We start from the raw sequence: 16,152 nt of genomic DNA, 5'->3' as shown, positions 1-16,152 counted from the left end.
AAACATGCACACACACAGTATGCATATACATGTACATACACATACATGCATACACACAGGTACACACACGCATGCGCGCACACACAGTCTGTATACACATGTATTCCTCCACATACAAACACATGCACATACACGTACAGGTACCCAGATACACACACGCACACACAGTCTATATAAACATGTATCCCCCCCATGCACACATATAGAGGCACCCACAGACACACACATGTGTACACAGTCTATGTATACATGTATCCCCCACATGCACACAGACGTACATACATAGACAGGCACACACATACAGGCACCCAGACACACACAGTATGTATACACACGTACCCCCATGCACACACATGTACATACACACATAGGCATACACACAGGTACCCACAGACACACATGCACATACACAGTCTGTATACACATGTATTCCCCCATGTACATGCACATACAGGTACCCGCAGATACGCACATGCACACACAGTTTATATACACATGTATCCACTACATGCACACATATGTACATGCACATACAGGTACCCACAGATACACACACACCGTTTATATACACATGTATCCACTACATGCACACACATGTACACACACACATACAGGCACCCAGACACACACGCGCGCACACCATATGTATACACATGTACCCCTCCCCCCGCATGCACACACGTACATACACATACAGGCATACACACAGGTACCCACAGACACACACGTGCACACACAGTATGTATACACATGTACACCCCCCCGCATGCACACACATGTACAGACACATGTAGACACACGCCCCCACACACAGCCCCCACCATCCAGCCCCGTTCCTCCCCTGGACACCCCGGGAGGTACCTCTATGCACTTACTGGTGTGACGTAGCCCAGGACGTGTCCAGGGAAGTGTCTGTGCCTGGTTTTCTGGGCACAGTAGCTGCCGTGCTCTAACACCACATCCTGAGCTTTGAGGTCCGAAACCACCAGGCCCCGCTCCTGGACAGTCAGTGTGGAGGGCTGGGTCTGGCCCAGGAGAAGTCAGAAAACAAAATGGAGAAGAGGCCCGGTCAGCGCTTGCTCGGCTCCTCCCTCCCCTGCGGGCCCATCTGGGGAGTCAGGGACAGTGACCCTTATATAGGAGGGCGCACCTGGCCCAGGAACTCCCTGCAGATAAGACAAAGGCCGTGGGGCCGCAGGAAGGAGGGCTTCCCCTTCCTCCGTTCACCCTGCCCCTGCCTCGGCTGTGGATAGAGCTCTGGCCCTGGAGTCAGGAGGACCCGAGTTCAAATCTGGCCTGAGACACTTGACACTTACTAGCTATGTGACCCTGGGCAAGTCACCTAACCCCAACTGCCTCAGCAAAACAAAAAAAGCACTAAAATAAAAAGGCCAGTGACAAAAGCAGAAAGAATAAAGCAAGCCACAGGTTGGCCAAGAAAGGACACAGCTGAAAAGAGGTAGGTTGTCCCCAGTGGGCCTGGGCGACGGCTGCTACTGAGAATGTTCGCACGACTGACTCCCTCCTCCTCTCCCCTTCCCCTCCCAGGGTGCCCCGCCAGGCCTCTGTCTGAGCCATGACTTCAGCTGACTGGCCAGAAGCAGAATGGGGCCAAGGTGCGAGGGATGCGAGCCCCCAGGGGGCAGGGTCCCTGGCCAAGCGGCTCAGCCTCCTGCCCCCTGGGGTTCCGCACCTTGTCCTACCTTTTCCTGGAAAGTTTTGGAGGTTGCTTTTTTGGGGTCTGACTTGGCCAAAGTCGCACCCCCCAACTTGCAGGCCAGGATGATGCAGATCAGAGGCAGGAGGCTTCTCATGGTGGGGGCTGCACCAAAGGATGTGGCCGGGCAGGACCAGGCCAAGGAGTTCTGCTAGACAAGGAGGAGGATAAGAGTACACTCAGGCTTTGGGGCACCCTGCTGGGCACTCTCTATTTTATGAAGTGCTTTGGTCCACCCTAAGCCAGCCCAGCCCAACAAGAGTGGCAGGAGGAGGTCCCAAGCCTCTGTCCATCAGCCAGGGCTCGGGGTGGGCTCCAGAACCTGAGAGCTGCTGACAGCCAGGAACAAGGAGCCAGGCCAGGGAGACCCTCCCTTGGGAGCTCAGAAAGCAGCCTGACCAGATCTTGTCAGAGAGGAAAGAGAGCAAATGGGAGCTGGGGTTGAGCAGGCTGCCTGGTAGCCAAGCACAGAGGCCCCAAGCCATCAGGCCACCAGCTCTGACTCCCGGAAAAACTACACAAGAGTCAGGCTCAGGCCAAGCCCACTGCACTTCCAGGACTCCAGCAACACGCCCAGCAAGGCTGGAGGGTCCCACCAGCACGCCAAGGTCCTGCGGTAAGGATGGTGGCCAGAGGCAGTCCCAGACAGATCCAGACAATCCCTCCTCCAGTCACTGTGGGATCCACTCCCAGCCCAGAAGGGGCAGAGGCTGGGGCAGCTCACCCAGAAGCATTTCTCAGGCACCCGTTCCTAGGGGCCAGGCCCTGGGCCCAGCTCAGCTCTCCTTGGCATAAAGGGGGGCCCTTCAGGGCAGTGGGGCCAGCCCCTTTGGTAACCCCCCTGCTCACCTGCTGGCCCCACCAATCCAATGCTCTCTCATAGAACAAATCCAATACACCTGAGAAAGACGACATGCAGCTGGTCAGGGAAGGCAGTGCTAAGCTGCCCTTCAAACACCCAAGGCAAAGCCCAGCTGCCAAGAAGCCCGGGGGCCCTCAAGCGGATTCACCCCCTGAAAGGCCAACAGACTATAAAGGCCCAGGCCCTGAGGGGGCTCCATCTGCCCAACCCTACCCCCCCCAAACCCAACAGGCCAAGAAGCCCCAGGCCCCAAAGGGGCCTCTGCCCTTGCCCCTCTCAAAAAACTGACCAGGTGATGGAGACTAGGGCCCTAAAGCCCCTGCCCTATGATGCTCAATAAGGAGCATGGCCAGAGCGCATCAATCTGAGAACACGGAAAGAACATGGAAAGGTCCTTCCTGGGGCCCCAGAGAGCCACCAAAGGGGGCAAGTCCCTGACTTTTTGTCCCCAGGGAAGGGCCTCCGATAAAGGACAGTGGAGAAATTCAGCACATACTACTCAGGGGCTTCAACCAGAAGAGGGAAGCTGAGGCCCTCAGGTGGGCCTGCCCTCTGAGTGCCTGAGGCACCACCTGGTGTGGCCACCTCTGACCACCTGTACCCACTGCCCTTGGCACCTTCTTGTCAACCTTTGCATCATTCAGCCTCTTCCAGGTCCTCATCTTTCTCACCCTCCAGCCACCATACAAGTACAAGGAACTGAGGCACTCCCTGCCCACAGGGAGCTAGGAGTCTAAAATCAGATGCCCCAGTGCAGAATGCTCTTGTCCTGGAGTCACCAAGACCTGAGTTCAAATGCAGCCTCAGACACTTCCTAGTTGTGTGATCCTGGGCGCGTCACTTAACCACCATCTGCCTCAGTTTCCTTATCAGTAAAATGGGGATCATAACAGTACAGACCTCCCAGGATTGCTGGAGGATCACATGAGATTCCATTAGTAAATCACTTAGTACAGTACCAGGCATACTACAGGTGCTCCATAAATGCTTGCTCCCCTCCCTAGGACGTAGGTAAGTTGTGAGCAGAAATATAAGGTAAATCAACACAAGCATAGTGGGGGGCTGGGCTGCAGGGGTGGGGAACTGAGGCCTCATGCCTTCCAGGTCCTCGGGTGCAGCCTTTTTGACAAGTTCAAGTTTGACACAAGAAACGCTTTGATTAAGGGGATTTGTCCTGTGGAGTCTGGAGTCTGGAGTCAGGCACAGGGCGGGTTTCCCACCCTGGGCCAAGTGGGCCAGAAAGCTGTGCTCCACCTGGACCAGCCCAGCTCCTCCAGCTGCCACAGGCCACTCTGGGCCACTCAGCAAACCGCAGGTGGGGGCGCCCAGCAGCAGGGCCTCCCCGTGGACCTCTGTGACACACGTGGGCCCTCACCCCCCCCACCCCCCCTCCCCAGCTGGCAGCGGCACAGGGCCTCCGAAGGAGAGAAGGGGCCAGAGGAAGGGAGAGCGGGGACTGAAGATGACATGACGTCAGATGGACCAGTCACAACCAAGAAGGTCAAAGAGAGCACTGGGGGTTTACAGCGTCAGGGACAGCAACCTCAAGGGCTGCTTCAGGAAATGGAGTGACGGGACACAACGAGAAGTCATCGTACAGCTAATGTCTGTGCGGCACTGGCTACAGACCAGGCGCTGTGCTGAGAAGTTTATCTCATTAGATAGAGTATCATCACAACGACCCTGGAAGACAGGTGCTGCTATTAGGCCCGTGGGGAGAAGTGACTCGGCTAGGGCCACACACCTCGAATCCAAGAATTCACGTGTCTCCTACTCCAGGCCTCACCCTCTATACACAGAGTCATCTAGCTTCCTCGACAGGGGTCACGTAAAAGGACCGGGCAGGCCGAGAAGACTGGGGAGCACCCCCCCACCACGTGTTTCCCGCACCGGCCGAAGGTCCAGCCCTGCCCCCTCCGCCCCGCCACCTGCAGGCCGACCAGCGCGGGCAGCCTCCTTCCAGGGCTGACAGACCAGGGGAAGGAAGGTAACGAGCATTTATTTGGCACCTACGGTGTACCAGGAAGCGGGTTACAAACGCCACAGAAGGGACACGCTGCTGCTACCCCTGCTTTACAGAGGGGGAAATTAAGGCAGGCTTTGAACTCGGGTCTCCTCTCCACTGTGGCGCCCCTTGTCGGCTTAGACGCTTGGAGATCCCACTTGGGGTGGGGGAAGGGGGTCTCCGGCCCCCTCTGCCCCAACCCGGGCCCTCTAGCCCTTCCTTTTACGGATAGGAAAACTGAGGCAGGCGGCGGCGGGAGGGAGCAGGGTGCCCACAGCCCGTCCTACCCCTCAGGCCGCTGGGCCTTGGCGCCGCCTCAGTTTCCCCGCCAGTCACTGCGCAGGGCGAAGCTCACCTGAGCGGCCGGGGTGGGGGGTGGCTCCCTGACAGGTCGCCTGGAGACAGCCGGAAGTTGCGGGTGCCGGCCAGGAAGTCCCGCCCCACGTGGGCTCCACGTAAGCCCCGCCGCAGAACCACCCGCCCAGCTGGGCGGGGAGGAGCGGAGCCAAAGAGGGAGGGGTCATCGGGAGGGTGCGCACAGTTAAAGGGGCAGATCTTTTCGTCTCTCGCAGGATCTTCTTCCTCCAGATCTCGGCTGGACCCCAAGCCCAGAGGTGCCCCAAGGCCTGTGCCCTGAACCCCCTGCCCCTCCTCTGTCTCCCCTCTCTTTCCCTCTCCCCGTCTTCTGTCGTCCCCTCCCCTCCCGCGCTCCAGACCCTTCTCCAGGTAGGTGCCAGAGAGAGAGACAGAAAGACAGAGATGCAGAGAGACAGATACACAGAGAGAGAGAGAGAACTTAGACGCTGTGCCACCAGCTGCCCCTCTTGCCTCTAGGATCTAAAAAGATAGAAAAACCTAATTTTGGAATTGAAAACCCTTCAGCATCTGGCTCAGCCTGTCCTTGGCCACCTCCAGTGCCCCGTGTGATTAGGGAGGCACACCTCAGATCTGTTCATGTTCCGGGGAATCAGCCCCACGCCTCACCCCTCTCTTTTATGGATACATTAGCCAAATTCCACCTCTGCTTTTGTCCAGGCTGTGTCCCACGCCTGAAATGCTGTCCCGTGTTACCTCAGCCTCTTGGTAGCCCGAGCTTCCTCCTCTGGGCAGCCCCCCACCCTTCCCCCCAGTCAGTGGCATTCTTCTCTGGTCAGATTGCCATAGAACACAGCCTGGATCCTTGCTTTACCTCCAGCCCACCCCACCCCTTTCTATACTTCTCTGTGCAGGAGTTGCTAGTAGCCCCAGGAGATGGGCAGCTCTTTGTGGGCAGGGTCTCCTCAGTGCCTGCATGGCACACAGTAGGGAGCTCATGAGGCCTAGTCTTTCTGGTCTCTGCTCCTAGGCAAGACCACATGGAAGGTTTGGCCACTAGGGGTCACTGGCATCATCTGGACCTTCTGGCCAAGAGCGGGTCTGTTCCAGCTTTAAGGGGTCTGCACCTCCAAGCGTTCCTCTCCATTGACAGCAGAGGAAACTAAGAAGTACAGCAGTGTCACAGAGTCTGGGATGTGAACCAGGAGCTCAGACTTCAATCCCGGTGGGATTTATGCTGTTTTTCAAACTGAAAGGTTGACAATTCTTTCCCTCATTTTCAAAGTCTTTTCTGGGTCGCTGGCTACTTGTCATGCCAAAGATGACTTACTCCTTTACTTTCCGTAATCTTGTCAAGATGAAGGAAAAGGAAAAATTCATCCATTAACCCTTGGTCAATGGGGGATTACCATAGGCAGAGTTGGCACAGCCTGGTCTTCCTGGGCCTCTCTGGGAAGATACAGGAAGAGATCTGGGGGCCATGACTTGGGCTCCCTTTTCTTTCACCCTCTGAGAAGGGTCCAGTGTGAGCACCACTGGAAATGGGAGTGGACCACATCGGACCAGCCTCCTTCCTCAGTGGGGCTGCACCCTCTACTTCTCTGGGCCTCAAGCAAGTTCTATTAGGTGGCCTCCACTCAGAGTCTGACAGCCTGAGCCAAGGTAGGCCCCTGAACAGGGTATAATGGCAAGCCTGTGGTGGCAGGAACTATACTGTGGGTTGTGGGAAAGGTTGCCCAGTGAGCAGAGAGTCTTAGATGGGCTTATTCATTTCATCTTTTCTCAAAGCTGGGGATAGAGACCAGCACCCTTCAGTGTGAGAGACACCATGGGAGCCAGTGGGGGGATGGGCAAATAACCATGGATAAGTAGGTAGGCAGGTAGATATAGATAATAGAGCTTTGATTCAACACTGCTTAACACAAGGAATACAACCATGAGTAAGCAAGATAGACCCCTCCTTCAAGGAGCTTACATCTTAAACACCAACATGTACAAAACTGAGGTCATCATATTTCCCCTTAAACCCTCTCCCCTGCCCCACTTTCCCTATTACTGTAGAGGGTACCATCATCTTCCCAGCCCCTTAAGCTCCCAACCTAAAAGTCATCCTAGATTCCTCACTATCTCTCACCATCTGCAACCCCATATCCAATATGGTGCCAAGAACTGTCAATTTCACCTCTGCAGCATCTCTTATACATTTCACCTCTCTAGCATCTCTGGTTAATTTCACCTTTGCAACATCTCTGGTTGATTTCATCTCTGCAGCATCTCTGGAATATGACCCCTTCTCTCCCTCTGACACCTGCAGATTGGTGCCAGTCACCTGATCCCTGTAGCTGCTGGGGGTCTGCCTCCCTCAAGTCTCTCCCTACTCCAGTTTGTCCTCCACTCAGTCACTAAAGTGATCTTCCTAAAGCACAGGTTTGACCATGTCATTTCCCTTCCCCCCTCCCCTAGTGGTTCCCTAGATAGGGATCTTCCAGGAACAAATATAAAATGCTCTGTTTGGCATTCAAAGCCCTTTATAACTCCTCCCTCCCATTACCTTTGCAGTCTTCTTACACCTTACTCCCCAATTCTGTGATCCTCCTTGCTGTTTCCGGCACAAAACACTCCATTTCCTCGCTCTGGGCATTTACTCTGGCTATGCCTCTTCCCCCCCCACCCCTTCCCCCCATGCCTGGAAAGGTCTTCCTCCTCCTCTCCCCATCCTGGCTTCCTTTCAGGTCCCAGCTTAAATCTCAACTTCTGTAGGAAGCCTTTCCTGGTCCCTCTTAATGCTAGTACTTTTCTTCTATCAATCACGTCCAATTCATCCTATCTATATCTTGTTTTCAGGTGGTGTCCTTTATTAGACTGTGAACTCCTTGAGGGCAGGAACTGTCTGTTGCCTCTTTTTGCATCCCCAGTGCTCATCACTGTGTCTGACACATAGTAGTAGTAATAGGTTCTTAACATATTTATGGTTAGGGTTCAGCTGATTTGATATCCTAATGGGGGGAAGACAACAATAAAAGGGACCCAGAAGGGAGCGGGAATACCTGTAGTGTGGGAACAAGCCTCTGTGGAGCAGAAAGAATGAATGAATCTGGGCCATGAGGGAGGCAGAGCCCTTTCTCCTGGTTTTGCAAACATGAGTCCACAAATCCAGAGGATGGACTCTGGTAAATCCTTGTGGCTTTACAAGGATGCCGACGGAGTTCTCTGTTCAGAGATGTTCATGGTTCGTGGCAGATTCACGCTCCACACAACCCCAGTGTCCTCCATGGATAGAAGGACCCCAGAGTGGTTCTTGCCGATGAGGAAATCCTTGAACAAATGGCCTTGGGAGTGGCCCAGAAATCCAGAAAGACCTTCATAAAGAAGGGGATGACACCAGTTAGTGGAGGCAGGGGGAGAGGGACCCCACATCATCTGGGGACTTGGAGGGAAACCCTGCAAAGTGGGGAAGAAGCTTTGTGGTAATTTCATTGTAAATAGTTACAAAGAAACCTGAAGTGATTGTGCTAATGTTCTGGAAGGCAAATGGTCCAGCTAAAGGGCTGGAAGGCTTCCTTAGTTTTACTGAAGTTACAGTGTTACCAGAGATTTCATCAGATGACTGGGAGTTTGTTGTTTCTGGTTTTTCAAATGTTCTAGGAATCATGCCGCGTGGCTTCTCTAAAGAATGTCTGAAAATAATCCTCTGACATTGGGTGGCTTTGCCATCAGTACCTCGTGGGAGGCCGTGGACAAGAGTCACGGGGGATGTGATCTGCATCTTTGGATGGACCATCCGCCTTGCTGAGGATTGACATTTTCCCAGATGTTGTCAGGGCATCATTGCTGTGGTATCAGGATGAGGAGGGTTACTGTAAGACTTCACAACTCTTATTCCCCAGTGATCACATCTTTATGATCAACAGTTTATACAAAGGGGTGGGAGAACCCCAATCCTCTTCTCGCTCCTAGCATTTGATGATTCTTTCTAAAGCGTCTGAAACTGCAACTTCCAGGTTTCCAGGCACTTCGTGGGCACATATTAAGCTCTTAAATGATTTCTGGGAACATGTAACAGATGAACTTCTCCAAAGACCCTCTCCTTATGACTACTGAGTGAGCGATTACAGTGGAGAAACTGTAGCTGCTTGCTGAGGGTGCCCCCCATTGTCACAAAGGAGGGACAGCTCACCCTCCCAGCCTCATCAGACTCGGGTCCCCTTCACTCCTTCTCTGGGCCGGCCAGGTGGACCTTCCTGCTATTCCTCATTTGTCAGTCTATCATCTCCTGGCTCTGTAACTTTTCGCTGGCTGGCTGTCCCCCATGCCAACCTCAGTGGGATGCTTCATAATGGAAGGACCCTTCCCTCCCTCCCCTTCAGAACAGGCAGAAATCTGACTGTTGTTGCATATGAGGGTTTTAAGAATTGTCTGGGGGGTGGGGCAACAGTTAGGTGGTGCTCTGTATAGGGCACCAGCCCTGGAGTAATGAGGACCTGAGTTCAAAACCGGCCTCAGACACATAACACTTACTAGCTGTGTGACCCTGGGCAAGTCACTTAACCTCATTGCCTCGCCAAAACCAAACCAAAACAAAAGAATTGTCTACAGAGCCAAAAATCTCAGGATATGCTAAAGGAGAGGGGGTCTCTCCTTCCTGCTAGCCTCAAGGTGTAAGGATGACTCTGAATTCTGGAGGAGGGGAGGGAGCTGCCTCTTCCCCCACCAGACCAGGCTGTGAGCACATGGCGAGCCTGTGTCTGGGATGGGGCTGCCTCCCATTTCTGTCTCCTTTTCTTTTAAAGAGGGTCTTGCGAGATCTCTAAGGCAGCTGGCATTTTCTACCCTGCCCAGGCACCTGGCACTACCAGAGCAGTTGTAGCAGCTGTAACAGCAGAGACTAACTGGCCAAGAGGGGAGGAGGCATCCAGAGAAATCACTGCCCACTTGGCACTGATCGGGCTGCACAAGGGGAGGTGAGAGGGAGACTCTGCCCCCCAGGCCTGTGGCCAGTGTCTCCGGAAGCTTGGGCACCAGGCTCTTGCACGATTGCAATCATCTCAGGATGCTTTATCACTCTGCATTATCTTCTTTTCTCTGGGAAGGAATGAAGCAGCCTCTTCTGGTCCTGATTCCCAGGTGGGCTCTGGGCACCTTGGTGTGGCCAACATAGACTTAATTGTTCCTCAGGAGTCTGACATGAGTGTGGGATTGAAGCCATGGAGTCAGATTCTCCTCTGGAGCAGACAGCCCTCCCTCTCTCCCCCCAGTCAGGAACCCAGGCAAACCTGGAGGGACTGGCCAAAGTCAGCGGGCCCACTAGCCTTGGCCTGCCACACTCCGTTAGGAATGCCCTCTTTTCTCATCTCTACCTCTTGGAACCTAGAACTTCCTTCAGAGCTCAGCCCAGCTGCCACCTCTTCCATGAGGCCTTTTCTGATTTGCCCTAGCTTCCCATGCCATCCCTGCCCCCCCCATGCCCACCCCCACTGGAAATTAATTATGCCCATATTTGTGTGTCTAGGTAGAATGTAAGCTTCAGGAGGGCAAGGTCTGTCTGTCTGGCTTCTGTTTTTGCCCCTGGTACATAGATGTTGTGAAAATATCTTTAAAAATGCGGCCCCCACCCTCCTCAGCTCCCCTGGCCCTTTTCAAGGCACCTCCAGCACTCACAAGAATAGTTTTTATTCTGTTGTCGTCCCCTTTCCCTTTAGATGGGGCCAAGGTCTTGGGATGCCCAAGTCACAAGGGTTAAGAAGAGTTTATTTGGAAAGGGCTGGTGGGGCCAGCGGTATGGTGCATGGAGAGCCTCAGGCACCTTGAAGCTAACCTCTCTGCCCTGTGGGGCATCTGAGAGTCACTGAGAGGAGAAGTTGGGGGAGCCCAGGGTGTGTTCCTTGGCAGCCTCGGGAGGTTCCCCCAAGGCCAGCCTCTATCTGCTTCCTTGAACACTATCTCCTCCCCACCATGAACTGAAGTCTCTATCCCCTACAACCCTAACGCCAGGCAGCCCCCCAACAGCCTCTGTGGCCAGGAGGTCCCCCCAAGGAGGAGGGCAAAGGGCTGCTTTTGGGCATGTTTGCCTGGGCAAAGGGAGGTGACTGTACTGTTCTTCCTTCAAACGGGTGGATTTTCACAAAGCCCTAGGCAAGCATTGAATCTGCTTTTTTTTTTTTTCTGTTGTTTTTTCCAGGAAACCCCCAGGCCCTGCAGTGGCCACTGAGGGAACATGACTTCTCTTTTCTGAACTGGGTGGAGACCTCGGCTTGGCCACGGCTGTCTGACATCTGCCCCAGATGTGGAGGAGCTGTCCTGCCCAGAAGGAGCTTTGTCCCTCACATGCTGGCCAGAGGGCCATCCCTCCCAGAGCTCCTGCCTGGCTGGGAGGCCCTGGCTCTCCTCTCCCCCCAACCCCCAACCATCGTACCCCCAGGCCAGAGCTGGCTGGGGCCTTTTTCAGGAAGAGCAGGCAGCTTTCTCAACATTTCTGGACAAAAGCATGTGTCATCTCTCTTCTCTGGGCAAAGTGCCTCCAGATGAACGAGGTCCCCTCTCCCTGCCCCCGAAACCCCTAGTGCAGCTTCCTGTGGCTCCTGTTTTCCAGCCACTCAGCAGATTCTCCCAGGCCAGCCAGAGGGGCCCCTCCTCGAGAAGGTGCTGACCCAGTTCTTCGAAGATCTCTTCTGTCTGCAAACTTGGCAGCTCAGCAGGACGAGCTCCCCTCCCCCAGGCAGCCCACCAGCTGCTGGCCAGGCGCTGACTCAGTGAGTGGAAGGGGCCCTGGGGAACTCAGACTGAGTCCAACAGCCTCTTCTTACAGAGAAGGAACCAGGCCCAGCCCCAGGAAGGGACTTTGTGCACTCCAGACGCTGACCCCAGTTGGATGTCTATTCTTCTGTCCACTCTCTCATCTACAGAGTAGGAGATCAAGGCCTAGGCAGAAAAGGCAGTTTTCTAAAGGCCACACAGACAGGCAGCAGCCTGAGGAACTTGGAGACATCCCTCAGATGCCAGAGGCAGTGAGATGGTACAGTGGGTAGGGGGATGTTCCTACAGTCCGGAAGACCTGAGTTCAAATCTGGTCTCAGAAATGTTCTAACGCTGGCACTGTGGGCAAAGCCCTGGCGCTGTCGGGGAACAGTGAGGCAAGGTTCCTGGCCCCAGAGAGCTGCAGAGGAGCTGCCCAGGGAAGCCTGAGAGGAGAAGGCCTCTTCACCGAGCTAGGCCCTCCCAAGGAGAAGGCTTAACAGAGCGGCAGGGGAACTCCAGGAACCGTCCTTGCCAGCTGGTGGGCATTGCTCAGTTCCCTCCCCCATATCTCTGCCTCTGGCCTCTCCTAGCTCCAGGCCCTGGTCAGCCCTGTGCCAGGCAAATGACAGCCTACAAGCCTGGACTCAGGAATCCTCTGTGGCTCCCTATTGGCTCCAGGGAAAAAATGCAAACTCCAGGTTTGACTTTTGAAACCCTTTACAAGCAGATTCCAAAAATGCAAACTCCAGGTTTGACTTTTGAAACCCTTTACAAGCAGATTCCAAAAATGCAAACTCCAGGTTTGACTTTTGAAACCCTTTACAAGCAGATTCCAATCTGTCTTTCGAGGCTTTTCTCACCCAAATCCTCTCTATACCTCACATTCAGCCAAATCAGCAGACTTATCGTTGCACATTGTGGGGTGCATGGGGTATTCAGCGAGGACCAGCCCCTCTGGGGTGAGGGCTGCTTTTCACCTTTGGCATCCTCACTGCCTGAATTTGCCCTGTGGCTCCCAGAAGTGTTTGTGTGTACATGTGTGTGTGCATGCATGTGTGTACATGTGTGTGCACTGTGTGTATGTGTGTGTGTACACAGCATGTATGGGGTGTTCAGTGAGGGCTGCTCATTCACCTTTGGCGTCCTCACTGCAAATCTCCCCTGTGGCTCCCAGAAGCTAGAGCATGCCAGGCGCCAACACCGGGTAAAATCATCTGAGCAGTCGGGCTAAACCAGGGCTTACCCTCACCCACGGGTGAGTTAGGGGGCATCTACCCCAAGCAGATGAAGACTTCCCAGCAGAATGGGTGGGTGAGAACAGTTGGTTCCGGGGCCACAGAGGCGGCTGACGTGGTGCTATGGAGTGCTCAGAGCTGGGTCAGACCTCAAGGATGCTAAGGTCACGTGCTGCATCTGGGCCATCGCCAGTTGTACTGACTCTTCTCCTGCCGTTGGACTTTTATGACTTAGGAAGAGTGAGTGAGGCTGAGGACTTTGTGCCGCTCTGCCTCACTCAAATCCAATTCACAAGCAAGTGAAGACACCATCCCGCGAGGTCATTGGCCGTGGTCAGAAAGCACTGTGAACAGGGCCTTGTGCCTTTACAGGGCTGGCCCCGGGGCCCGCAGCACACACAGGCCTCGCTCATGGCTCCACTCCAGGGGAGGTCCTCCCCGGCCATCCTTGGCTGTCCAGCTGTGACCATGTTACCCCTCCTATGGTGGAACCTGCAATGGCTCACTGTCACCTCCAGGAGGAAAAATAAAGCTCTCTGCTTGCCTGTGAAAGTACTTCCCTAACTCGCCCTCCTCCCTTCCAGTCTTGTGACACCCTTGTACCACCTCCATGTGCTTTTCAGTTATTAAACAGGCAATAAACATTTGTTAAGCACCTCCTATGTGCCACATACTGTGCTAAGCACCCAAAGCTAGCCAGTGGCACTGGCCTCCTCAGGGCTCCTCAAACAAGACCCTTCATCTCCGGACTACAGGCGTCTGCACTGGCTGTCCCCCCTGCCTGGAATGCTGCTCCTCATAGTCTTTGCCTCCTGGCTCTTCCCCAGGAAGCCTTTGCCTTCCCCATCCTGGCGGTGCCTTCCCTCTGTTGGACCGTGCCGGACTCATCTGGTACAGAGCTGGTTTGTAGGTCACTCTGTGCATGCTCTCTCCACGATTAGCTCAGAGCCCCTTGAGAGTAGGGGCTGTTGTGCCTCTCTTGGCATCCCCTGTGGTCTATATACACAGTGCCTGGCACACAATAGGCACTTACATACCTGGACTCATCCTATTGGCTGCTGCCACTTTACAACCCTGTGCACCAGGTACTTCCCCCAGGGGAATGTCCAGTCCCTGCAAGCGGGGACTCTCATTCTCCCTGGTTCCCCTAGCCCACAGCACAAGGCTTGGCAGAGAACACACGTGTGTTGGGTTGGCAGGAACTCTGTGTGAAATCTCTCTGGGGGGGGGGGAGGCACCAATATTGAGACACAGAGGTACATAGTAGGTGCTTAATAAATGTTTATTGAAGGACTGCACCCCAGCTTCCTGCCTGGCACCAAAGAGGGGAGAGTGAGCTCATTCCAGGCACAGGGTGCAGCTGGGGAGCACCATAAGGCACAGAATGCTAGCCCTGATATGAGGTGCGTCCCCTTGGATAGGTCCCTTACCCTCTGCCTGCCTCAGTTTCCTCATCTGTAACATGGGGGTAGTCCTAGCACTTGTCTGCTAGGGGTGTTGTGAGGAGCCACTGAGATATTTGCGAGTGTTCTGCCAACCTTAAAGTCTTCACCATTAGCGCTGGGAAGGGGAGGCAGAGCGACGTCATGGAGGGAAGCGCGTGCCAGGACTAGGGGCTCTCTTCTATGTGGTCAGCAACAGGGAAGGCCTGCAGGCTTCACCAAGGGTTCATGATAACCTTCATTCAGCTGGAGATGTGAGTGGCGAGGAGAGAGCTTGGTTCAGCAGAGAGATGCCCATGGAGTCTTCCCGGAGAGGGAGTGAAGAGAGGAGGGAGTAGAGCCTGGGTGGCCTCCACAAGGACTCTGCCCTCCCCCTCGGGCAAGATTTTCCTGAATCTCCCTTTTGAACCCTAACCCTGCCTAGCTGCCTCCCTCCTCCAGTCTTCTCTGTAGCTTGGGCACCTTCATCTGGCTTCCTACTCCTCCTGTCTTCTCCCCTTAGGACAGGAGCTTCTTGGGGCAGCTAGCGGGAGCAGTGGATAGAACATGGGCCCTGGAGTCAGGAGGACCTGTGTTCAAATCTGACCTCAAAAAAAAAAAAGGAAGCTCCTTGAGGGGCTTGTATCTGTATCCCTCAAGCTGATGCTGAAGAGCTCCCCAGTCATTTTTAGCTGGAGGTAAAGGGGAGGGAGGGCGCTTCCCATCTCTGGCTGTGCTGACAGAGGCTGCTCAGCCATCGCAAAAGGGGGGATTCCTTCACTGGGTGGGAAGTGGGTGAGAAGTCTTAGAAGTCAGTGGCCCGGCCCCAAGGCCTTCCTCTCCCCCCCTTCAGCACTGCAGCCCCTAGGCCTGAGCACCCCAAGCCTGACTTTGAGCCTAGGCCTGGCCTAACTCTTCATCCCAGCAGCTCAGCCCCAGGACTTGGCACACAGGAAGGGTTTCATGGTTTGTGTGTGTGTGTGTAGGTCTGTTGGCCTAAGCCCTGGTGGCTGGACCAAGGCGGGGGTGGAGACGGAAGGCCTTGGGACTCCAAGGAGAGGAGTCCTTTGGGCAGTGTTTGGGATTGTTTGTACTGCTGGGGACAAAAGAAGATTCACTGAGGCTTAGAGTGGCAGCCTGAGCCCAGCCTGAGTCTGGGTAGGCTCTTGACAATGAGCATTTATTAGGCACCCACTAGGTGCCAGGCACTGGCCTGGCGGATGTCCTGGGCCCTGGAGGTGAAGATAGTGGGAGGGCCAAGGGCCAAGGGAGCAGAGACCTCCAGCCCGTGCGCCATAGAAAACGGTGAAAACAGCCCAGGAGGGCAGGGGTGGCCATCAGTCCTGGCCGGAGCCAGTGGACAGGACGCTCCAGGATGCTCTGCGGGCTCCTTCCTGACCCCGGCTCCTGCTCTGAACCGAGCCCTACAGCTTGCCCCTGGGATGGGCTCGGGCTCTAGTTCTTCAGCCAACAAGCACTTATTAAGCGCGTATTGTGTGCCGAGCGCTACCCCCTTAAACACAAGGCAGTGCCTGCCCTAGGGGAGCTTTCACTTTAATTAGGGAAGCGCAGGCGGGGCGGCGGGGCCAGGGAAGCTGAAAAGGGGAGGAGATCCGGGGGCCGGCTTAGCAAACCTGGGAGGGAAGAAGTCCAGGCAATAGGGCCGGTGGCCCCCATCCACAGAGGGCAAACTCAGGCCCAGACAGGGCAAGGGGCGAATCTGAGCCCAGACCCCTACTTGAAGGCTCGGCTGCCTCCGGCTCGGCTTCTCAAGCCACCTCCTTCGGGAAGCCCATCCAGATTGCCCCAGTGGCCGGTCTCGGTCTCCCGTAGATACCTGGAAGAGCAGCACCGGCCCGCGC

At 54.9% G+C, this 16,152-nt stretch overlaps 1 protein-coding gene and 1 long non-coding RNA gene across 6 annotated transcripts in view; one reads left to right on the top strand and one right to left on the bottom strand.

The window, feature by feature from the left end:
* CHID1 (chitinase domain containing 1) overlaps nt 1-5,017 on the bottom strand; it is a 93,062-nt gene extending 88,045 nt beyond the window's left edge. The window contains exons 1-4 of one of the 5 annotated variants that reach the window (XM_020979334.2): nt 4,940-5,002; nt 2,567-2,616; nt 1,704-1,868; nt 876-1,025 (exon numbers count right to left, since the gene is read on the bottom strand). In XM_020979334.2, coding sequence (XP_020834993.1) covers nt 876-1,025; nt 1,704-1,814 — 261 coding nt within the window. In that variant the 5' untranslated portion in view covers nt 1,815-1,868; nt 2,567-2,616; nt 4,940-5,002. Of the gene's footprint in view, nt 1-875; nt 1,026-1,703; nt 1,869-2,566; nt 2,617-4,939 lie in introns of all 5 variants that reach the window. The other 4 variants (XM_020979332.2, XM_020979333.2, XM_020979336.1 and 1 more) reach the window with 4 other exon arrangements.
* A 90-nt stretch (nt 5,018-5,107) lies between these two features.
* LOC110202957 (uncharacterized) lies at nt 5,108-13,526 on the top strand. The gene is made up of 3 exons (XR_002322826.2): nt 5,108-6,561; nt 8,545-10,023; nt 11,078-13,526. It is a non-coding gene; the product is annotated as an uncharacterized LOC110202957 (long non-coding RNA).
* The last annotated feature ends 2,626 nt before the right edge of the window (nt 13,527-16,152 follow it).

The sequence above is a fragment of the Phascolarctos cinereus genome, unplaced genomic scaffold, assembly GCF_003287225.1.
Source record: "Phascolarctos cinereus isolate Bilbo 61053 unplaced genomic scaffold, phaCin_HiC Scaffold_9;HRSCAF=440, whole genome shotgun sequence".
NCBI classification, from domain to species: Eukaryota; Metazoa; Chordata; class Mammalia; order Diprotodontia; family Phascolarctidae; genus Phascolarctos; species Phascolarctos cinereus.
The sequence above is the reverse complement of the archived record's forward strand: the minus strand, read 5'-3'. Positions and strand labels throughout refer to the sequence as shown.